This window comes from Simochromis diagramma, unplaced genomic scaffold, assembly GCF_900408965.1.
Source record: "Simochromis diagramma unplaced genomic scaffold, fSimDia1.1 OVJJ01000705.1, whole genome shotgun sequence".
In the NCBI taxonomy this organism is placed as follows: domain Eukaryota; kingdom Metazoa; phylum Chordata; class Actinopteri; order Cichliformes; family Cichlidae; genus Simochromis; species Simochromis diagramma.
In genome coordinates, this window is record NW_024387448.1 from 1,974,402 (window position 1) to 1,999,369 (window position 24,968).

The following is a 24,968-nucleotide window of genomic DNA, read 5'->3' on the forward strand; positions in this document are numbered from 1 at the left end:
ATGTGTGAGAGAGCATGCTAGGATACTTTCAGATGCTTGTGCGGCTGTTCTGTGTGTAGCTGCTTTTTGACAGTTGTCACTTTGTACTTGACTGTGGAGTACTGGGTCATTTAGCATTTTGTAGTGTAGAATGTGAGAGTAAATGGCATCTATTACTCTACAGGTGTCTGATCCACTCTGTGTGAGTAACACACATAATTAAAAACATTCAGCCTTTTTTTTTTGACACCCTCCCACACAAATGCATCAAAACTGAAATAAAATGCAACACACTCAGACTCATTGGTCACATTTTCTACAGTTAATGTGAAAAAGTTTCCAGGTTCATGGAAAGACAGGAATGAGCTTGGTGACCTTTCACATGAGTCTGAGTGTGCTCCAAATAACAGAAACATTTTTAATATAACTAACTAAACAATGATGCTGCATTGGAAATTAATAGAAACCACCTCTGATGATTTTTTTCCTTAATAAAGAAGTGAGTTCTTTAAACTGGTTGAGTTGTGGTCTCGTATCAAAGCACCTTAATTGAGGAGAATTTTAAGCGTGATAACATGATTCAGCCCTCATTTTTGAATTTTCATTGTGTAGCAGTGTTTTAATGAATCTAATATATAAATAATACATTATAGCTTAAAAAGGACGCAAGTTTGTGTTTTTAAAATAATCTTTGAACTCACCTGTTTTTGCTGCTGTTTTTGGATTAAATGGACAAATTTGCTGCATTTATTTTTTTTAAAAAAAGCTTGATTTTTCCGATCTGAATAAACAGATCTGACCAGTCAGACCGCTGCAATTTACAGGTGTGCTGTGGCTCAAGACATTCCCGTGCTAAATATACAATGATATGGCAATAGTAAAATAATACTAGTTTACCTTAGATACAGAGGTAGACGTCGCTCTGGGTCTCTGAAAGGATCTCTCCACCCCCTGAGATGTGGTCTCTCAGCACGTTCTCACTCCCGAGGTGTAATACAGTGACATTTTGTCAAGTCCCGCAGCGTTCCTGAGGAACGCGAAAGGTGACCGTCCGCGTTCTTATGCTACACGCCGGGTTATGGGACTATGGGACATCTAGTTTTTTTCTTCTTTTCTAGAACTCTGACTTTTTTCTCAGAATTCTGTAAAAGAAGAAAAAAAAAGACGTTCCCACTTTTATTTCCAGTGGCCCTAATCCTCTTCTGTATTCATTCCAAGCAGTTTCCTGTTTCCTGATTTTTCTGATTTCGTAATATATGGACGTGTCGGGTGCCCAGAAGTGTAACATATCAACGGTTTGTCACTTAGCGTAAAATGTTACGCTTTGGGAGTGAGAAAGTGTTGGGTCCCTGCCTCAAACTCATTTTTTCACCCTGTGTTTCTTGGGGATGATATTATTCAGGAAAAAAAACCCACAACGTTTTTGATGTGTGTATACGTTACACAACAAGTTTGCATTGGAAAAATCCGGAATTTTGTGTTGTTTGCAACGCACTCGGTCTTTAATGATCTTCAATCCATTAGAATTACAAGTACTTATTTCACTTTTTTTTTTAAAATAAAGTTATAGAATTAAAGACAAAAGCTTCTGAGGGGAGGAACTGTGGAAACTACACTTTTGACTCATTGATGGTCATAATGCTTTTTGTCAAAGCAGCAGCAGAGAGATCTGTATTTTCTCACGTTATTTCCTGAGGTGTACAGTAGGCGAAAAAAAATTTACTAAAACTTTTATCTTTCACTTGCTGTTTGAACTGAAATGTAACTCTGCTCTGAAGATAATTAAGTCCACTGATTCCACCGATGCAAATGTGAGACTTCAAAGTAAGTAAGGATAAGCACATGCAGTGCTGCACGAGACATCACTGGAAAGACAAGGGGTGAGAAGCCTCCAATGCCAACCAGCCGCAACCAGCGACAGCCAAAAGAAAGTCTTCTGATCGAAACTGCCTCCAAGTGATATACAGTTTCTAAAATCGCCTGCGAAGAAAAGCAGCGCGGCTTCTTTGAGCATAATCTTGTCAACTCGTGAAGACAGTCGTGTCACCTGTGGAGATCCAAGGCACGGCAAACTTTGATAGGCCGTTGCGTCAGCTCCCTTTGTTGAAGCCCCTGTGGTCACGAAAGCCCTACGTGTCCTGAACCCAGAATGAAAGCTGCTCCATTTTAATGTGTTGCTATTAAAACGCACACATGATGGGACCTTGCGCCTGCCCTTGGCACAGAAATGGTGTTATTACTCACTATTACATCAAACCGCTACTCCAGGAAGAGAGAGCGCGAGAGAGCCACGTAAAACTTTGTTTGGCTTTTCTTTTTTTTTCTTCTTTTTTTTCTTTTTTTAAACAGTCTTTTAGTCATGGTGCTTTTTGTATGCCGCTGTCGTTACATGTAGTATTGAGGAGGTCTGGTTAATATGCATGTTATCTTTTAATTTTGACAAAAGTAATGAATTTTCTGTGCGAAACTCAAATGGCTATGAAGTACAAATGAAACTGGTGACACTTTCTTGATATCAGTTGTTAAATCTTTGTCCCCTAACTCATTATCATCCATTATCTATCTGCATATGTTTTCAGAGACGTGAGGCTTATTAAAGTCTCAGTTCGAGGAACGTTTCAGTTTTTATAGTATGATTCATTCACAACTCGGTCTGACTTTAATAGTAACAATTGGTGTATTCAGACATCATTAGTGCTGTGTGGATGTATTCTTCCGTCTGTATTTGAGTCAGCCTGTTTGTGAATGTGGACGCTTACAGCATGTTTGTTTTATGTTGCCATAAATGTGAAGGAGAGGGTGTGTGAGTGATGTGTTTTCATATTATGATAATGGTCCAGGTTGTGTGAAACAGACTAATGAATGTCTAACAAGATATAAAAGTAGAAACTTTTATATCTCTCTGTTATTTCTATGATAAGGAAAGAGAGGGAGACAATATCAGATGTCTTTATTTCTCTTCATTCACACAAGCTTTCTGCCTGTAGCAGATACTACTTTTAACATGGGTGATAACTTTAGAGTCTCTGTTTTTTTCAGGTGTATCTGTTATTGTAATTCCTACTTCTGCTCACTGAAAGTCGTTTTGTTGACTCGAATAGTGTAATTAACACGTTGGCAAAAAGTGGCTCATTAGCTAAACCGTGCAGTGTTGAATATATGGCAATTGATTGTTACATATGTCAGTGAAAACAGGCTATTTATATTAACAGGCGCTTTATATTGTAGACCCTACAATAATACATACAGAGAAAAACCCAACAATCCCAAAGATGAGCAAGGACTTTGGCGACAGTAGGAAGGACAAACTCCCTTTTAACAGAAAGAAACCTCCGGCACAACCAGGCTCGGGGGGGTGGGGCAGCCATCTGCTACAACCGGTTGAGGTGAGAGAAGGAAGACAGAACAAAAGACATGCTGTGGAAGTATGATTCAATGGAGAAAGGTCTATTAACACATAGTTATTGAGAAAGGTGACTGAAGAAGAAATGCTCAGTGCATCATGGGAATCCCCCGGCAGCCTACACCTATTGCAGCATAACTAAGGATAACACTATGACGTTTTTGTGATCACTGTCCTTTTATTTAGCTGTTTTCAGCCGGAGGTGACAAGAAAAAATACTTTAATAACATCAAAGTCAAAGTCAACTTCTTATTGTCATCTCTGCTATATCCAGTGCAGCATATAGAGAGACGAGACGACAAGGCTCCGGTTACATCAGTGCAACAAAACCTAATAAATAGATATAAAGGAAGTAAGAAAATATATATTTTCTTTGCAAAACAACATGAAGCTCATTAGATTAGAACATTGATGGTCTGTGCAAAAAGCCGTGCTTAGCTCCGTCTCTTGTTTTCTCTTCTGGTCTGGCACAATACTTTGTTGCATCTGTTTACATTCTCTTGCTGGAACTGCAAGATCTCAAAAAAGACAGCAAGCATGGCCGGCATGACAGCATGTATTCTGCGATGTCCCAGATCACCGAAGGGTGAGATTACACGGCAAACCCAATCTGATCCAATGACCCCGTAACAGTCAGTTAAGTCTAATCTTAAAATTAAGATTTGATTTTTGACTCAACAGTGGCTCAGTTTTGTATTTGTCGAGGTGGGAATTTAAAAAAATAGCCATGATATTAAAGGGTTAAATTGGACACACAGCAAAAGCTGCGTTTTAAACTTTCAAAGCTTCACGAACTTCATGCAGTTGAGGGTTAAAAATAGATTTTTATATTTTTGCATTTTAATGTCAAGCAGTTTCTTAGTGTCTGTGATTATAAACACTAATGTTGTCACACTGTCATTTTAAAATAACACTTTATTGTCGAAATCAGTCTTTCCAAACCAACACTGCTTTCACTATTTAAGGCAGGTGTTTTGGTGCATCTTCATAGTATCACCAGGTAAGTGTTCAAAGTCTCTCAATATAAAGGTGATGCCCCTGAAAATAAAAGCCTTTTAATGTTATTGTGATCTGAATCTGAACACAATTCATATTCTCTTTGAAAGCGCTGAACAATGATAAATGTTTCAATAACATTTGTCTCAGACAGTTTAGTTAGCAGAACTCTAGAACCATTTTCTGACCACATAAATACCTTTCCCAGTTTCTATCTGCCCTTCCATGGCTCCCATGTGCTATTGGTTACCATTCAGCCCACGGCAGGATTGTGCCCACAAATAAAATGTTTGTAGATGCCGGATGACAGACTACGAGGAAACCACTGCTGTAATACTGATGATTTGATGTGGCTACACTGTGGTTAGGCCTGTAATATAAAAGGTCACATCACCACAGAGTGATGCCCCAGTACTTTACCACCAAGTGATTCCCGCTCAGTGGTACTTAAAAGAAGTGGCCAAGCAAAAGAAGAAAAATGTGCAATAAGATTTAGTAGATTGTTTTCCATCCATGTTACAGTATATAATATGTTATATGACCAACAGTGCAATATAATGGTCTAATGCAATGGTTCTTTACTAGCTGTGATGCTTTTCATCATTGTCAAAACTCAAATTCCACATTCTCATTCAAAGCTGCCACTCAGAGTCAGAGAAAATTCAAACAGTATGAAACAATGTCAGACTGCATAATGGGGACATAGCAAAGCTGTTCAGATTGAATGTTAGACTATTAGCTGACCAACTCCAGCATTCAGTGGTTAGTGGTTAGAAGCTGGCAGACTCTATGTTTTAGTAGTATGCATCCTCTAGTGTTTGTGTTCCTCGATCTCAGTCAAACCTCAGTCTGGTTTCTCATGTGGAACAATTACATCTGCTAGTCTTTTGCAGTTATGACTTAAGGCTTGTGTGTTACAGCACAAATGTAGTTCTGTTATATCAGATTACTTTCTTAAAGAATCCAAAACGCCTGAGGTCCGTTTTCAACTTCGGGGTGTCTGTGCTTTACATAACCCAGGGACCGGTAGTTATGCGCCTCTGAATGCAGTCGTGTTGTGTCAAATCACTGCAAACATGAGTCCAAATCTGCCTGAGGTCCCATTTCCACACTGTGGCGTCTCTGCATGCCCAGAGGCTCAGTGAGCACTGGTTATCATTTTATGTGTTGCCACGCTTTTATACTTTCAAGATATTTTCAGAGTTTCCAATAGAAATTCATTCTTCCATGTCAGAGGAAATTTTATAAAGGTGGACAACTAAATACATATAAGGTCCACTGCATTCTTTCATTTATACTAGCTTAAAGGTATAGTACTCATATACATATCCTAATATAGTTCATCTGAGGCAAAACTCCTGAACTTACTGAAGTCTGTTCTATAAAGCACCTAAGGTCCCAGTCACATAGGCGTAGAGACCAGTCGTGACCATCTGGCAACTACCAGTTGCTAGGGTAGAATCTCTTTTCCCAGAACGATTGGCAGGTGGTTACTGGCAATTGCTATGAATTAATGGCTAAAGCCCAATTCACTCAGGCTTAGAGACCAGACTCTAAGTGACTCCACGGGAAGTGCAACTTGCAACTGATTTCACCTAGCAACAACCAGCAACCACTTGTCAACCAGTTGGGGAATATAGTTTTCCCTAACAGCGAGACTTTCCCAGCTTGTCGCCAAACCCTCTCTAGGCCGGTGCGACAGAGGCAGAATATAAGTCATGGAACAATTGGTCCAATATTGGTCCACTGCTTTACATACAGCTGGTTATACCAGTTTCGTGGCTTTGTTGATGTTTTCTTTTCTGAGGAACTCATCAAGCTCAGTGTATGCAGATTCCCTAACACTCTCTCCTAACTCCAAGACGAGTTGGGTTAAAGTTTCACTTAAGTTCTCGTCACTATCAGTGCCTTTACTAATAAAGCTACACATGGAAACATAGAAACATAGATACATATTAGCCTCTACAAGATACAGCTACACTATTGTGGTTGCAAATTGTTCAGAATTGGTGCATAAGCTGCTGCGATTTGCTCTATCTCTAACCCCCTCTGCGTCTCTTACTCAAGTCCGTACTCTAGTACTGTGAATGTCTGTCCACCTTCACTTTAGGTGTTATTACATATAAAAGCTGTATTTTAGAGGAATTCAGACAAACAGATAGAAAATGCTGGGGGAACACCACTTTCTTGGATACTATTAGTTAAAATTATGTTCCCATGCAAGGTTTTTGCCATGGCCATTATGACCATTATGTGTGTTTATGGTGTCATAGTATATGGCCCCATAGTCATCACTGGTCCCTTTCTGAATACCACCCCCACATAATGGTGGAAATCCCTTTAAAAGCACTCTTCTTTCTTTCTCTCTGTTGCTTCTCTGTCTGTGGCCCTGCCAGTGTTTATATCCCAGGGCTGGGTGGCTAGCTGATATTGTGTTTTGTGGTATCATAGCTCCATTCTTCCAAAACCATCTGAAGGCCCATTTCCACACCCCGGCATCTGTTGTCCATATCATACCCTGGAGCTTGATGGCTACTCACTCTGGTCAGTGTTTACCAGCTCTCGTGTTTGTGGAACCAAAGTGCCGAGGCTCCGCTGGCGCCTGAGGTTCCAGCATGAGTAAGCTTCCAAACAGCGAGAATATTCTCTTTCTTACTCCCTCAGTTTACTTTTTTTTCCTTTCTCGCAGCATGTAAAGGATCCATTTACAAACCCAAACATGCAATCATCCCGTTTCTGGTCATCATAAAGATGCATTCTGTCAGTGCAATGTTTATTTCTCTTAAACACGGGATCTCAGTTGCAATAAATGTATGTTTTTTGGTGATGGTGTGTTTACGCATTGTGAATATGTCTCTTTATATTATAGAATAACACTGCCAATGGTATTGTGATTTTTCCTTTTGGTTCCAAAGTGTGGCTTGCCTGCTTATCTTTCATCTGTTAGCTTTAATTTAAAAGAGTCAATCTTTTTTTAAGATTAGCTTAAAAAAATGATGAAAGGCTTTTAAAATGTTGGGGGAAAGCCAGAATGTGATAAGTTAAAAATCATATGCAAAACTTTAAATGTTTCTAGTTAAAAAACAGTATGTCAGATTTTAAAACTAAGAGATAGACACAAGCAACACATGTTAAAAAGCTGAATCATCTCATTTAACAGCTATATGTACGTTTTTGGGAACTGTGGACACCAACCGTGGTAGTTTTAGACATGGAATGTATTTTTACATTCTTTCTTTGTGTAGGACATCAAGCTCAGCTGCTCACCAGTTCAATGCGCCCCAGGTTTTATTTTTTTATTTCATAATATGGAATGGATTTTATGTGGTGACAGGTCACAGGCACACAGGTTTGGCAGCGTCTTCATGAAATAACCCAGGCGTTTCCTGAACGAGATGTCTGGATGACAACATGTATTTTTTCAAATCGTGTAAATGTTGTGGAGCCCTCATGTTTACACTAATGCATTGCTATACCACTGAAATTTCACTTTTGAGTGGAAGATGACCACAGGCCAGTTTCCCACATTACCTCAGTCCATATTAAACAAGAAGCGTTCCAGGACTGCAGACCACTGCTAAGGCAACTCACTCTCTGGGTGTTGTTTAATGCAAGCCCTGAACAATTTAGTAACTTTAAGTGTAAAGAATGTGAAAGAATTCCCTGCATCAATAATTAGAATGCTACCCTTGAGCAAGGCATTTAAACTCCAGCTGTTCTGCCTTTGATTTTCATTTGCTGATTTTTTCTTTCTTTCTGAAGAACTGTACGAGAAAGGATTTAGATCTCAGTTGATTTGCTCCATGTAAACATTTAGAATTAAATCTTAAATGTCTGGGAAGACAAATTGTTCATCCCCCACGCTGCTAAAATCTCCATTTGTCAAGGTCTGCTGTCGGTTACTGTCTGTAGTATAATAATGCCGTGCAGCCATGACGTACCCTGAGTTTGCTTTTCCTATGTGCTCAGCCAAGCACTGCAGGAGAACCGGGCAATGGACAGATTACACATAATTACCTCGTGATGCTTGTTAGGGATTAGGTTTGCGTGTGCGTGTCTGCTACTGATGTGTGTGAGTGTGTGTGTCGGTGACAACTGCCGTCCATCAGTCACCATATTTGTTTTGTCACACCACACCTGTCCCCGTTACGCGCCATAATCTGGCTAGATAAATCACATTACGGTTCGTCTATGCGACTGAGCGTTACACTGCTGCAGCCCCGTGGACGGAGCCAAGCAGCCATAATAAGTTTCAATTAAGCAGAGATGATGCTGGTTTGCTTCTGTATACCGGTGTTTATGGGTTTTATGCCCTCTCTTTAACAAATTTTCTGTGCTTTTCAAAGCCAAGAGGGTGATTCTTCTTCATCAAAACTAAATCCACAGATGTGGATGACTCAGTTTAAAGTGTGCACATATTTGTGGGGGCGTTTTTCATATCCACTTATGCCCTGATGTTGTCTTAGAGGACCATTTTGGGGACAAATGTAAATGTAGAATGGAGAGAAACAAAAAAAGAATCACTTCATCCTTTCTGATATCTGTCCCCCATTGTCTTGTCTGTGCAGTTATTCCCTGAGACGGGGCCTCGACAAGGCGGAACCAGGGTGACCATCTGGGGGGAAAACCTGGGTCTGCAATTCAGAGACATCCAGACGGGCGTCAAATTGGGGAAGGTGCCCTGTGTTCCCGTTGAAGACGAGTACGTGAGTGCCGAAAGGTAAGTTGAGAGGCAGAATGCACGCACACGGTAACCATGCATGCGCAATCAGACAAAAATAGGTGTAAAAAGGCATACATGTACACTATATTGCCAAAAGTATTCATGACCATAGTGTAAAATCAAGCACCAGGCATGCAGACTGCTTCTACACACATGTGTGAAAGAATGGGTCGCTCTCAGGAGCTCAGTGAGCTCCAGCGTAGTACCATGAGGGGACGGCACCTGTGCAACAAGTCCAGTCGTCAAATTTCTTCATTACTAACATATTCCAGCTGTTAGTGGTAGTGGATGTGACTGAGAATGACAGCAACTTAGCCACGTGCTAGGTCAGGTAAAATCACAGAGCAGAGGCAGCAGATGCTGAGGAATGGAAGTCGCAAACTTTCTGCAGAGTCAATCACTATAGACCTCCAAACTTCATGTGGCCTTCAGATCAGCTCAGGAACAGCGCACACAGAGCTTCATGGAGTGGGTTTCCGTGGCTGTGCAGCAAGCAAAGCATCAGATGCAGTGGTGTAAAGCACAGCACCACTGAACTCTAGAGCACTGGCGACATGATGAATCACGCTTCTCTGTCTGGCAATCTGATGGATGATTCTGGGTTTGGTGGATGCCAGGAGAACAGTACTTGTCTGACTGCATTATAGCAAGTGTAGAGTTTGATGGAGGGGGGGTTAGATTATGATGTGGGTTTGTTTTTCAGGAGTTAGGCTCTTCTCCTTAGTTCCAGTGAAAGGAACGCTTCATGCTTCAGCATACCAAGACATTTTGGACAATTTGATGCTCCCAACTTTGTGAGAACAGTTTGGGGATGGCCCTTTCTTGTTCCGAAGTGACTGCTGCCAGTGCAAAAAGCAAAGGCCATAAAAACATGGATGAGCGAGTTTAGTGTGGAAGAACGGGACTGGCCTGCACAGACTCCTGACCTCAACTCAATGTAACATTTTTGGGATAAATTAGAGCGGAGACTGCAAGCCTTCCCAGACAACACAAAGCTGCTATAGCTGCAAATAGTGGGACAACATCATATTAAACCCTGTGGATTAAGAATGGAATGTAGCTCAAGTTCATATGTGTGCGAAAGCAGACCAGTGAATACTTTTGGCAATATAGTGCATCTAAGCTCACAAAGCCTACAAAGACAGATCAATACATTTGCAGCATGCGGACGACCTAAATGCCTCTCTCACAGAATCAAACATAATTCCAAGGACACGCACAAAGAGGAAGCTGCAGCTTGTGCCTCTCTGATCCTGCCCAATCAAAGGACAGGAAAAAATGTCAACCAGAACACGTTTGTGTATAGGTGCATCCGCATTCAGCAGCTGAAAAGATAGTGACATCAGGCTTTCTTTTTTTCTGCGTTTGTAAATTCCATCTGTCGTTCCTCTCCATTACTCTCTACATATGCTTTTTCCTTTATTTTTCTCATCCCTCTATACTGACATTTACTCCTCTGCAGGGTCCTACACGGCTGAGGAATTGAGTTCACGCAGATCAAACAGTCTCTCTGAAGTGCAGTTAGTTGGGAAATGATGCATGTTGAGATAGAGGGCATCTCTATTCAAATATTACACACACATCAGTTATTCTACATATTATTCCTGACATCTCTGCACCACTCCCTAGTCAGATACATTTTTCCCTTCTTTTTTTTTTTTACTGTCTTTCACCACTCCTGAACTGTAGATTGAGATCTATTGTCTGAAGCATTTTGGTGTCTGCATAAAGCCTACTGTGACCACGTGACTGACCATTCACTTGTTTTTGCACTGCACTGCATTACATACTGTGAATATGTGACAAAATGAGGAATAAAGAAGCATCTTCTTCAACTTCTCTCTCTGTGAACAGAATAGTGTGTCTGCTGAACGACGCAACCGGCTACAGGGTCCAAGAGGCTCAGGTGGAGGTGTGTGTGAGAGACTGCGTCAACGACTACAGAGCCCTGTCGCCGCGGCCGTTCACCTTTGTGGTAAGGATCCCGGCGAGGAGACATCAATAACTCTTTTGTTATGTTAGCCGCTCCACGAGGGCCGTGACAAGTTAAGAGACGCTCCCACTGCTGAAACACAATTACATAGTGGACTAAATCATAACTAAGTTGATAAAAACTAGAATATTTATATAGATTTTTTTTCCCTCTCTTCTTTGCAGACTCCCTTTTTCACACGTATCCAGCCGTCCCAGGGGCCCATTTCAGGGGGAACTCGTGTCACCATCGAGGGGAGCTACCTCAATGCGGGCAGCTACGTGTCTGTCAGCATAGGACCGCTGCCATGCCAGTTCAAAAAGTAAGACTCCTTTTTTTATTGTTGCTATAAATTGAAAATGTATTAAACTAACCCCCTAAGGAAAACTGAGTGATGCTTAACGTGGTAAAAATAAATTTACACTCAGAGCTGAAAATGCTGAGGATGATGGGAAAAACAAACAGATCAAGCTTAAAGGAAATATGTGCATAAATAAGGATTCTCTGTCTGAAGATTTGTTTTGTGGTGTATTGCAAAAGAAAAAAATAGCATTATCATAAAGATATTACATGCACGTGCAAACATGTAACCAGTATGTCAGACTGGGTTTATTTCTGTGTGTGTGTGTGTGTGTGTGTGTGTGTTGTATTAAGCGTGTGTGCATGCTTGTTGCTCGCAGACACTCAGCACCTCTTTGTCTGCTCTCACGCAGGCTTTCCTTAATCTACTGCATGGAGAGAGAAAAAAAAAACGTCCAAACTATCACCACAGTTGCTTGCATGTCAAATGTATGGATTAGCCTCAAATAGCTAATCTCTATTGAAGCGAGCGTACGCTAGCTTTGATGTCACACCAGTCGTTTCCGTCCTCACGGTAATCCCGCAGACTCCACTTCACCGCGACTGTTTGCTCACCTCAACTCTGTCTTTATCTGTCACACCCTAACTGTGGGACCGTGTTTGTGGCATCTTGTGAAGATTGCTGGGGCATGGGTTCTTTCTGAATGGGGTTGCTATGGTTACAGGCCGGGGGACTCAGGAGACTGGATATCGTAGATTCTCTATCCTTTTTTTTTTCTTTTTCCTCACACTCTCTCCCTCCCTGTGTGGCTGCTGGGATATAAAGAGGCACAATAGATTCTGCAACACCAAACTGAAGTGCGCTCACATACTTTCTTATACACATGTACTGTACTGTACAAAAGCAGCCACCGCTTAACTGTGCTAAATACATATTAGATAATGTATCTACTGAGGACTGCACGAGGCTGCAATCCAAAATGTTATTTTGGCTTTAAAATAATATTTTGGATTGTAGTGTTTGTCATTGGTACTATTGATTGTTGAGATAATTTTTTTAAATGTAAAAAAAGTAGGTGCTTTAGTTAGTCTTAAACATAATAATAATCATAATCTACTAATAATCTAGTAATAATAATCTAAATCTGGGTGTATCATCTGGATGAGGGAGGTGGTTGATCAGATTGCACCCAAGTACAAGTGCAGTCCACACAGAAGGAAGAAAAAAATCCCCCCTGAATGGAGGCATTATCTGTGCTAGCGTTTCCCTTGTCGCTTGAAGTCAACTGCACTTCCGCGAGCCACAAGATCTGATCGTATTTCCAACAGGACTAAAATAAAGCAGTGTAAATACCAAGGGTAAGGACTCACAGAGTTGTTGCAGTTACCTAAATGCTGTCTTCAGACAGGCTGTATATAAAAGATGGACATACATAACATCACCGAATTTTGTAGTCATGTAGACCGTTTGAAACGTCAGTTGTAGTTTTTTGGGGGGGTTTAAATGACAAATGAGAATATTTAACGGCTCGGTCATATTAAAGTAAAAATAGGACAGCATCCTCCTTCTGACTATGAATATCAAATCTCACTTTCAGCTATTTATTTTGTCATGCCAACAAACATACCAACATTTTGGCCTTCTTGTTATGCTTTCATGAAGGTACATGTTTGCTGGCATGACAAAGTAAATTGGGGAAACTAAGAAGTTTTGTGCTACTGCTGCTTATTGACTTGGATAATTGACCCTGGAGTTTTGGTGTGGCACTACCGATAAATGTACCGGGAAGGCAGGTCCTTTTAAGGTCTCCCACTCCTTCAGTGGGAGACTGCGGCACCCACGGTGTGGGACGGAGAGATTTCGCAGGTCTTTCCTCCCCACTGCTGTCAGACTCCATAATAAAGACTTTAACTGATCAAGCACACACATCCATACATATGCAATAATACTAAGTGCAATAATCCTTTCTGTCATCGTTGTATTTTTACTCAGTTGTATATAGTATTTGTATTTGTATTTGTATTCTATTTTTATCTTATTGTATATTTATTTTATTTTATTCTATTCTGTACAGTTGTGTACTGTATTTATTCTTATTGTATTCTAATTTTTGCCTCATAACTTTTGCACTGTCCACTCCTGCTGTGACAAAACAAATTTCCCACGTGTGGGACTAATAAAGGTTATCTTATCTTATCTTATCTTATCTTATCTTATCTTTAAAACACTAGACTAAGAAAAATCCTTTGTTGCCTGGTAATTGCATTGATTTCTTTTTTTTATTCTGATTTTTTTTCATTTGGCGATTGACTGCAAGTAGCTGCGGCAACCAGCTGATCAGCTGAGTGTGCAACACTTTTAACAGCACCTGACTGCGAGTGCTCATAGATCTGGTCCCAGTCTTTGGAGCAGCTGTTCTAAGTTAACAAGAACACAAGTTCATTGCACAAGTTTGGAATAATTTTGTTTACAGCCACTGTTTATCCTTTAGTGTAAATGTATCATAAATAAGAGGGTGGAGTGCTAAGTTAGCTAACGTTAGCAAGCTACATATAGAACATATGAATAAAACACTACAATTAGACACACTACAAAGTTTTCGACTGGGCTGTTAAAATAATAGACCACATCCTATGCCATGTTATTAGTTAAATAACTGCTCCAACAATACAAACACCTCAGATTAAGTGAGGTGAGGCCTAGCAGACAGTTAGCAGCTATAGCCTGACTCTTTCAGCAACCACTTATAACTCAGCCTGCCCACTCAGTCTGTTATTTGTATTAAAGTATAACTTTAATACCACCCCCACCAACCATGCAGTCTTTAGCAAATCAGCTAAAGAGACAAAGATTTTTATTCTATCCAGACTGTAGTTATTTAATTTCTGCTGTTAAGTTAGAGTCACATTTTTGTAATGTGACAAAAATGCCTATGTGGATTGACCTGCTTTTTGAGCTTTTCTCAAGTGGCCATTCTCAAAGGAGCTGTCGTTTTTGACACTTAAGTGTTAGCTTTTTTTTTTTTAGCCCTGTAGATTGCCACTTGATAGACTGACATAACAGTCTTTAATCCCAGTTGTGTAAGTGACGACAGATAGTTCCAACTATACATTTGCTCTGTCTTGGCCTCACACATACAAGCTCAAGTTGTGAACTCTGATTCGTATGTTCCAGGAGGCCGTCAAGCTGATCAAACAGCAGGACTTGGCTTATTTTGTGAGCTGAAGTGCTCTAGTTATAAGCAGAATGATCTAATCAGGCAGTTTACAAGATGAGTTAAAGAGCATGAGATTAATTGGCTTCACAGGACAGACATTGGTAATTACAAGAAAAAGTCATTTAATATGTCATCTCTTCTGCTCGAACCTCAGTATGAAATAAATGTCCTGGCACAAGAAAGAAATCATTGCCTCTTCATTATTACAATTCTTTATTCTATAATTCTGAGTGATTAGGCACTTCTAGCTGCTTGCTAGGGTGCTGCTAAGATTTTTCCTCTGTTAGATGTGAATACTTTCCTTCTCAAACCTAATTTTACTTCTCTTTTATTCCCTCTATATGTGCTCTTGTCCAATAATTCTTTATTAATTAGAAAATTCCTGCAATCGGAAACTTTATTCTGTCAGAAGAAGGGTTGCCACCTTTTCTGGTGAAATAGGTTTTATCTTTTCAGAGCCTGGCAAATGGAAATGTGAAAATACAGCCCTTGATTTGAGCATGTTGACATTAGTTATATAATTTGCTCTCTACTTTGCTGAGACTTGTCCTTGGGCTGGAATCGATTTCCGTCAGCTTTTCCTCCTTCTGTCTGTCCAGGAGGAATGCCCGTGAGATAGTATGCGTTACACCAGCTGGACTGGCCTCGGGCAGTGCCCCAGTCTTGGTGGACATCGATGACGCAGAGCTCAGAAACCCAGAAGTCAAGTTTAACTACACAGAAGACCCCACTGTTCTGAAGATTGAACCTGACTGGAGCATTGCCAGGTAAGCTAATGTGTTGTGTTTGTAAGTTTACAATTTGAGTAAGCAGCATTTTTTTTTCAAGGGATAGAAACAAAGATGTTGCTCTTAGAATATATCCAAGTGGTTCTGAAGAGGTCCTGTGGGGACATTAATAATAAAACTGAACCTAAATATTTTTTCATGCTGGACTTTTGTCTAGTTCAGATCCCGAATAAATGTTGGCTGGATAATCTCAGCAGGTAGCAGCTGAAAGAAATTACAGTCTAGCTTTTTGCACTACTCCTGTGCTCCAGAAGCATCGCGCTGGCAAATTCGAGGAAGTGTTCTCGAAGCAGTCGGAGCAGAGTTAAATGCAGGATGAGAGCTCTGACAGCTAGTTTAGATGGAGGTAAATTGACGGTGCCTCCGGAGGTTTTTCATCTGGCTCGAGCGAGGCGTTTTCAGCAGAGGAAATGAGCAGCAGCAGAGGCGGCGGCAGCACGGTTTAACTAAAAACAGAAGAGTTTAAGCTCATCGTGTAAAGCGGGTCATTAATGGCTTGATTTTGATTGGTTGATTGAAGTGGCGTCTAATACTAATACTGATCTGCTAATGGTGAGTGAGAAGTAATGCAAACGATGCACAGATTTCCACAGCCTTTCACACAGCGGCTAGATAAATAAAGACTCTGCTCCACTACTCGGCACTGAACATGACAGCAGCATCGCTGGGGAAGACGCACACAAGCAAACCATTTCACATTAAAGTAGATTTACTGTCAAACGGGGCAGACACATGCACTTATTGGGCTTTATGATGGATACTTAGGCTAGTAGAAACAACTCACTCTCACCCTTGTGGTTTTTCCGGAGCTCCATTACAGCTAAGTAGGTCTGCCACAAATGATTATTTTGATAGTCGACTAGTCACCGATTATTTTTGCGATTAGTCGACTAATCAGATCATTGGACGTACAACGTACAGCTTATTGCACCAGCATGCATCTGCTCTTATATAACTATCATTAGCTTACAGCTTTAAGATTTTAAGGTATGTGCTCACTAAAAATAAAGACCAGATGATAGTTTATTACATTTTAATGAAATTTGTAGATTGTTTCGGTGAAGTTTAATAAACTCCTTGCTATCTAAAATATAACAGGACACCGGAGTATATTCTCGAGCATCTCACACTTCTGATCGTGTCTTTTGTTTGGATCTTACAAAGCTTCAAACGACGCGTCGACTATTAAATCGGTCGTCGACGATTTTGATAGTCGACGTAATCGTGACTAGTCGACTAATCGTGGCAGCCCTACAGCTAAGATTTATTTCTCTGTGTGAGGTTGTTTGAGTTTGGTGTTACTTGGACTAATCGCAGGTTTTTAATCCTATGTGGGAAGCATATTGTGCCGATTTTTATCGCCAGCCGAAATACACACTGATGAATGGCTCCTACTGGGTTTTTGTGCGGTTTAACTCTGAGAGCTGTGTGGTTAAAACCGGTCAGTTAAAAATAACCTGTTGTTTGGCTGTGGTTAAACTTTATAAGGTAGTACTTTATTTCCTTTCACATATCCTGTCAAAGCCCTGTTCCTTTATGTCCAGAGCAACATTTTCTCATTCTCTTTGATTGAAATTCATTTCGATATTTAAATAGGCAGCAGTGATGCCTTTTTTCTTTTTTTTACCCCTTATTTTTTTTTACCTGTTCTTGCCTCTTGCTCCTTCTGTGCTCCTCCCTTCCTTCCCTGTTGTTACTCATCAGCAGATTGTAGGAGATAGATGCAGAGCTTGTTAGAGAAAAGTGTTGATGAATCCTGCCCGGTTCCCTTTTGCCCAGTAGGGCCAGCCAAGGAAGCAGCTGAGGCCCAATCACTGCCCTTCCCACCCACTGCGAGGGTGCCTCTGTGAATGTGTGTGTAAAAGCTCAAAACGGGGGTTCTACTTCAGCAAGCTCACTCAGGAGTGATGATCCCACGCAAACAAGAGGCGTGCGCGCACACATACACACAGGCGCCCCGCTGATTCCCAGAGTCCCTGATGTTTGGCCCCAGATCCCTCCTCCATCTGGTTCAGAAAACCACAAAACAACTCATGCACCTCGGAAACAGCAAGCAAACTGCGATAGACAAAAGTGCGTGTGGCGCTTCCAACCAGTAGGAGCTTTAATTTGAATGATGAATTTCAGCCAGCGATCGGCGTCACGTGTCGCTTTAGGTAGAAAGTAAAAAGAACCAGTAAGATGTGATAGTATATCCGTTCGTATCTGCCTTATTGTCTGCCTTTGTGCGGCTACATGCACGCCTGGGGAGCATTATCATTGTGCTTGGGAGATGATAGCGAGAGTGGATAAAAGAGAGTGAAAAGAGAAAGAGAGCAGGGGTGCAGAGAGAGAGAGTGCATTACCATTGTGCTTGGCTGATGATATTCCATTTAGGACAAAGACAGAGCACTTCAAAAATAAATCAATGAGGAGTACTCATCTGGGATACTGGGGGAGATTTATTTGGGTAGAGGTTAGAGAAGCAATTTTGGAGCAAAATATTCAGATTTCTTTCTCAAACAGAGAGTAAATACAGCAGATGGCTCGGAGGCTTGCCACTCCTTCATTGAGTACTGCCAGTGTGCCTTTGAGCAAAACTGATTAGTACTTCTACTCCAATATAGCTGCTTCATGGTAACTGTGAAAAGTGGTAGCTGCCAAGGCTAAACGTGTGTGTGCTTAGTCAACAACTTAATTACGAGCAAAAAGGTCAGACCAGGAAGTAGCACGGCAAAGTTTGTCCATGCCAAGCCACCAGCACAGCAGCCGGGCTGCGAGGTGAGCATTTGTTAAATGTCACTTGTGTGTATAAAGTCAAGAAGAGCACTTGTTGGGAATTCTCAAAAATGCAAGCGCTCAACTATCTTGTTGGAAGGACTCGAAAATCAGAATCCTGAAAGCTACCTGAGGCTATTTTGCTATTTTCTACAAACTCTTGTAGGACTGATTGTGCACACTAACATACTAGTTAGGAGCAGTAGATCTTTAATTGCTTTTACTTTTTCTTCTTGGGTTTGTATGGTGTTTTAATCGGTCAGTAACATTTGCTACCAGTTGCACAGTTTTTCCCAGCCACACAGAGACTGTTGGGCGACTTCCTGCAAACGACTGGTTGCTAGAGAAATGTGTATTTCTTAGCTGGTTGGCCAGTGGTTGCTGCAGGTTGCTAGCAATCACTAGGAGAAACTGGCAAAGAGCAGCAAAGAGGTATACAGTTCTGCACTGAAAATCTTGTGATTAGTCTGGTAACTAACAGATTTCCACAGTTTTCAGGGAAGAAGCAGGTTGATTTAGTGAGTCTAAATCACCACTAAGCTGTAGTTTACTGAGAGGTGCATGCACGGTGCACAGAGGCGTATGTATACCATCGACTGCAGTCTGCTGTAAACGAACGCAACTTTTTCCAGGTACATTTACCCAACATACGAGGGTTAGCAAAAATGGATTGTTCAACACAATAAAATTCAGCAGATTTCTCTATTTGACTCTCTGTTAACTTACCGTTACAGAGTAGCTTGACTGAGCCTTACACGTGTGTTCAGTTTCAACTTGCAAACAAGCTTTTAATCATTTACTGCTGCACAAACAAAATCTTGAAAAACTGTTCCGATCCTCCTCTTACTGCTCGACAGTGACAGAAAATGCTAGAGAAAATGAAAAGTAGTCAAAAAGGAAAGGAGTCCAGAGAAAACAAGAGAAGGATGAAGAACAGGCAGAGAGAAAGACTAACCGCAGTAGCTGGATTTCCCAAGCTACCTGTGGGAGTTTATTCTGATTGTCTTGTTGTCTGTTCCCCGAAGCATGTACCTGAGCTAAAGAGACTCACTTAGACAAAGATAGGAGCAACAGGGACAGAAGGATTCAGAGCAAATACACATCAAGCTGAAGAGGACGGCAGCAGAGGAGAGGGGAGGACAGCCGGTGTTATAAGAAGTGCAGTCTGTCTGCTCCTGTGCTGCATTTGTAGCACAAACTTTAACAGCTGATTAAAAAAATCTGCTTCTTTGAATATCCTCTGGGCTCCTTCTTAGGTGTCTTCATCTGCCTTGTAAAGACCACAGTAATAATATGCCAGGTCACTTGTTCCTTATGTTAGCTAAGTGTGGTTCATGTTATATATAATGTATACTGAAGGTACTGGGGCACTGCTTATGCAACAGTGTTTCAGAGCCTCAGATTATTATGATGCTTTGGACTATCTTGCATTCATGAGGACTTAAGCTAAACATAAATAAATATATAATATAGAAAATATATTAATATATGACACAACAACATTAATCATTTAAATGTAAAGCAGTTGTCCAAACCAATATGCTGAGAGATCAGTCCGTGGCCGTGACACAGAAACTAATTTCTATTCAAAGTGGAATGAAGGAGATTAAAAAAATCATTAAAATAGGTTAGATGGAAGTTTTCTACTTAAATTTCTTAACATTAATTAGAGTCTGCTCAACAGAACAAACTTGATTTGTACAAAATTAATTTTACTACACTGGCAGAGTTTCAGAGTTTCATGGCACCCATCCACAGTGAATTGAAGTGTCTCGCTTCCAGTTACTTAAGCCGAATTTGGCTCTTGAAGAGTACAGTGCTGTAGAAGAAATGACACGAATACTGTATTACAAAAAAAAGAGTTAATGTGTATACTTTGTAAAAGTGTGAGCAATCAGAAAAATATTGGTACCTTTGTCAGCTGTCAAAATACAAGTCAAAGGCTTTATGCTTCCTATAACACCTATAATCGCGTATTAAACATGATAGTGTTATCCAAAGAATGGATGAGATCAGGTATCCTAAGCGAGTAATGGGCAACCTGCCAAAAAAGAAAAAAAGACTCTGAGAAGCTGAGAAGAATAGCCAGGCTCGAAGCCTTTTATATACCTACAATGCAAGAGATGGTACGTCTACCTTTATCATTTACTCCCTGTCTCACCCTATCATTACCGTTTGCCACTATTGTAAGTCTCGCTGGATTAGAGTGAGAGATGAATGTCTCTTGTTAGCCAGCCAGACTCTCTTCCTAAGATATTAACAGGTTCTGTCTCTGCTTCTTTTCACCGTGTTGTTCATTCTGCTGTTGGTGCTTGTACGCCAAGTCATTCTGGATAAGTGTCAGATTAATGCTGACTATGAAAAAGACACCTTGGTATTGCAGAAATCAATGTTAATATGTGGTAACCCACCAGATGAAATGTGCTCTGGCGCACGGTGGAGCGTCACAAAGGAGTACTCGAGGCGAGGGACTAAGGTTTGTCCAATGCCTCAGTGAATTCTGTAATACTATGACAGAATTTGTGTCTGCCTATATGGTATTTATTATATCCTGTGGATGTGCTGCCATGATCAATTGTCTAATCCTGCAGAAAGCCCTTAACTTCCCCTCACTGAACTGCTGTTCATACTAACATAGGAAGAGCCTGCCTTCAGAGCTTCACCTCTCATTCAAGAGACTTCTTCAGTTCTAAAACAACTGGTGGAGACTTCAGGGTAATAAACCCCTATTACCTTGTAGTAGGCATAGCAGAAAGTTCTAGGAGTCACGTTCCATCTAGTGGGAAATGTCTTAAAGCAAACAAAAAACTAAAGAAGTCCTGTTACTTTCTCTTCAGGCTCTCAAAACTACCATGATTTAGATGGCTAAGAATCTAGATAGACAAGATCCTGCCTTAGTGGGTACACAGGACATGGCACATGTTGCATGTTGTCTGGTTCAGAGACGGGAAAGATTGTCAGTTTAGCATGCACTGAGAGTTTAAAGTCACCGTTAAAAGCTAAAATTAGTGAATATATTCCTTCTCTTCTTGTCAAATAATAAAAAGTCAAAAGGATATTTATTGTGAGAAATTCATCAGCTTGAGTACTCACAAAATCTTTGGATTTGTGAAAACCAACCGTTACCTTGGATCATGGAAGATTTGCAGTAAGATAGCAAGGGTAACGGGAGAAGGAACAGGGAAAGCCTTACAGTTTTATTGGCCATCTGCTGTTAAAACCCCAGGGCTTATAAGTCTGCAAAGATGACTGATCAAGACACACCAAAATATCTTTGTTTCAAGTTGTTCTTTGGGTTAAATCTTTCCAAGATCGAAGAACAGGGGGAAAAGAGTGTAGGGGCAATGAAGCAAATCCCTTCCTCAGCAGTTTCCCCCGACAGAGTTGATACCACCAAATATTCCCAAGCAACAGAGAGTAAATCTGAAAAACACTTGTCTTTTAGGTGTAGATAGCAGAGGCAGCAGTCAGGCTTGGGAATCTCTGAGTGAGAGAATTAGGTGTATTAGATTCTGCATCAAGCCAGCCACACAAAAAGACCCTGAGAAGTTTTTACTTTTATCACTGGCTAGTTGAACTAGAGAATTCACCATGGTATAGAAATATCCTGTGGATATCTGTGTTTTTGTGTTTGCAAAAATACCTTAGCATCCAAGTGTGGTTAGGGAGGTATACGATGTTTGTGATTTCTTCAAAATACGTGGTTTTATTCCAGCCTTTTATTTCAGACAGCAGTGATAGGAACTACAATACAAACCCCTCTAGACTGTGAGAATCTTGTAGAAAGACACATGATAGTGGGTCTTAGAAACAATATCTCTCAGTGGCACAGATAGCCCAGCAGCGGTGAAAGCGCTGATCTTCTAGAGGAAGACAGCACACAGGTGCACAAACTGCAACTGCAAAACAAGGTGAACGTTGAGAAGGTAAGAAAGGTTTGAAAAAACCTTCTAAATCCAATTTAAGCGTAGCTGTGAAAATGTAAGGCTAACTCCATTCCCTTTACAGGTGGCAAGAGCCCTCTGTGATAAAGGTTTTATATTTTCCATGAACTTCATGACTCTCTCGCATTGAGGGTCATCACGAGAAGACCACCAATTACTTTGGATAACAGCAAAAAGAGATGCAGTTGAATATTGGCCACCAGATAGACATTGCTTGACACCAACGAGCATCGTCAGACATGGCGAAAAATAAAGAATTTTTAAAATAACTTAAATAAACAAACAAAGATGGTCTGACCTGCACCGACAGTATCAAAAATTACGCCTGGCAGTTCAGCTAAATTCTGCCATGGCGATTTACTGTATTCGGTCCAGTACACCTGCTCAAGGCAAACACCGTGACTGTAGATAGATTTGTATGTATAGTACAGGGGTGGGGAACTCCAGGCCTCAAGGGCCGGTGTCCTGCAGGATTTAGATATCACCCTGGGTCAACACACCTGAATCAAATGATTAGTTTTGGCATTGCCAGGCCTCTGGAGAACTTCAAGACATATTGAGGAGGTCATTTAGCCATTTAAATGAGCTGTGTTGGATCAAGGACACATCTAAAACCTGCAGGACACCGGCCCTCGAGGCCTTTAGTTCCCCATCCCTGCTATAGCGGATCTTACATTCTGTTTCTCCTTTTTTAATTTTGTGTTGTAAATTCCCCTATAAAGATGATTTTCAAAATCCTCCCTGGTGCCCATGGTACTCTACCCTAAGCTTGGAGCAAACTTTCTTTAATTAATAGAAAGTAGTCAAACTGTTCCAACATTTCATGAAAGCTTTCGAAGTGTTTAACAAAAAAGCTGGAAAGTGGTGCCGAACTGCACCGTTTTAAGAAGGGAGGAAAAAAATGTTCCTGCAAATGTCGGTATTAATTCTGCTCCTTAAATAATTTTTCATGTTAATCAAATCTGCCTTGAAGGAATTAGACTAACATCATAGTAATAAGCGAAAATAAATATATTTTTGGATTAAGCAGTGTGTTGCCTGGGTTACACTTTCTTTGAACATCATGAAAAACATTTGTTGAATAATTTAAACTTCCAATTAGCAAAATACAGTCTTGCTGCACCGTGTCTCTGTAAAGTGTTCACTGTAATGTGTACCGTCATTAAACTAGTAAAGTCACAAACATTGACCAAGTAATGGTTTGGGCCCAATTCTTCAACACAGTGTGAACTCTCTTAGGCAAGCTTCCTTATCTTTTCTTTAAGTGGTTCGTCACGCTTCTCAAAGGACATTTCTTTGGATGTCAGCTGCCTTTTGTTCCATCTTCTGTAAAGATGATCCTACACTTCTTTTATAAAAATAAAGTCCAGGGTTCAACATTAGGTGGAGGTCAATTCATGAGTGATAGTGTTTTTCTGTTTAGGTGCATATGTTTGGGATCATTGTGGTGCTGAAACCAAAGCTGTTGCCAGTCAGACACTTTTCCAATTTTATTGTTTGGTGGATCAAAATCTGATGTTTTCTGCTTTTATAACTCAATTAATTTTGACAAGATGTCCAACACCATTGGCTGAAAGGCAGCCCCAAACCTGACAGAGCATCCACTGTGTTTTAAACACAGCTGTGGACCCTTGCTGTTGTTCCTGAGCTACAACAGCAAACAGTAGATAGAGCATCAGCTAAAGATATAATTTAAAAATTAAATTGCTCATTTTTATGTTTAGACACAATGTTAGTTAATCCCTTGAGTTAGGTGCCTTTTTTATTCTTGAATTATTCATACAACAGAGTTAAATGGGTAAACTGATCAGGTATACTATCAAGACCACTTAAAAAAATGACAAGATTTTTCTTTATATAGCAAAATATAAACAAGCAGCTATTCAAAACAACATATTTGTAGTAGAATATAGTAAAGGTTATGGACTGTGCTTGTGCTTTAAGAGAGCAGAAGTCACTTTAAGTTTCTCACTATTCAACCAGGAGAGTCTGTAGCTCAAGAGGTAGAGCAGGTCATCTGCTGAGAAGAAGGTTGGCGGTTTGATTTCTAGCTGCTCCAGTCTACATGCCAAATATCCTTAGGCAAGATACTAACCCTGGTTGCTCTGTGAATGTGATAGTAAGCCCTTGCATTAAAAAAGTGCGTTTTTGAATGAGGCAAGTTGTATAAAGTGCTTTGAGTGCTTGGATAGAATAGAAAAACGGCATGTAAGAACCTGTCCATTCAGCATTCTATCTGTTGTCTAAACCTCTGGGTGACTATCATCCATCTATCCAGCATATATCACTTCGTTTTAATGAATCATATGAACATGACTGCTCACTGCAGTAATCTTCATGTGATTGAGGCAGATAATATATATCTGCTCGCTTCTTTTTTACAGTGGTGGAACTCTGCTGACAGTGAGCGGGACCAACCTCGCAACCATCCGAGAGCCAAAGATCAGGGCCAAGTATGGACAGGCAGAGTCCTTTCATGTGAGTACTGATGTGACTGACACAGCAGCTGCAGAGTGTTTACAGTATACATTATTCAGATATACACCTAGATACATACATTAACTGACAAATACTCTGAAACAGACCTCTCTGTGTACAACAGCACATTTCCAAAAAGCTTCTTCTATGTGCCGCTGAAGGTGGCAGACAGTTTGTCTCTGAGTGTTGCTCACGACTCCTCGTTCGGCAGCTCCAGCTTCAGACATCTAACGCTACCCCGGGCCATAAAGCTTTTCAAATGTCGCCTCACTGTGCAGAGTTTTACAGAAAAAAAAGAGACAGCATCAGAGGCTACGCATGCTTTATTTGAAGAGCTGAGGAATTTTGTCCCTTCTATTAACAATGTTGGCAAAGGACTTTGGTGATTGTCAATATGAGCTGAGTCTTTG

At 40.6% G+C, this 24,968-nt stretch overlaps 1 protein-coding gene across 4 annotated transcripts in view; it reads left to right on the top strand.

The window, feature by feature from the left end:
* Positions 1 to 24,968, top strand: part of LOC120722700 (plexin-A1-like) — a 308,843-nt gene that overhangs the window by 223,264 nt on the left and 60,611 nt on the right. For all 4 annotated transcript variants that reach the window (XM_040013789.1, XM_040013791.1, XM_040013792.1 and 1 more), the window contains exons 13-17: positions 8,947 to 9,098; positions 10,956 to 11,076; positions 11,259 to 11,395; positions 15,191 to 15,358; positions 24,465 to 24,558. In XM_040013789.1, coding sequence (XP_039869723.1) covers positions 8,947 to 9,098; positions 10,956 to 11,076; positions 11,259 to 11,395; positions 15,191 to 15,358; positions 24,465 to 24,558 — 672 coding nt within the window. The remainder of the gene's footprint in view (positions 1 to 8,946; positions 9,099 to 10,955; positions 11,077 to 11,258; positions 11,396 to 15,190; positions 15,359 to 24,464; positions 24,559 to 24,968) is intronic.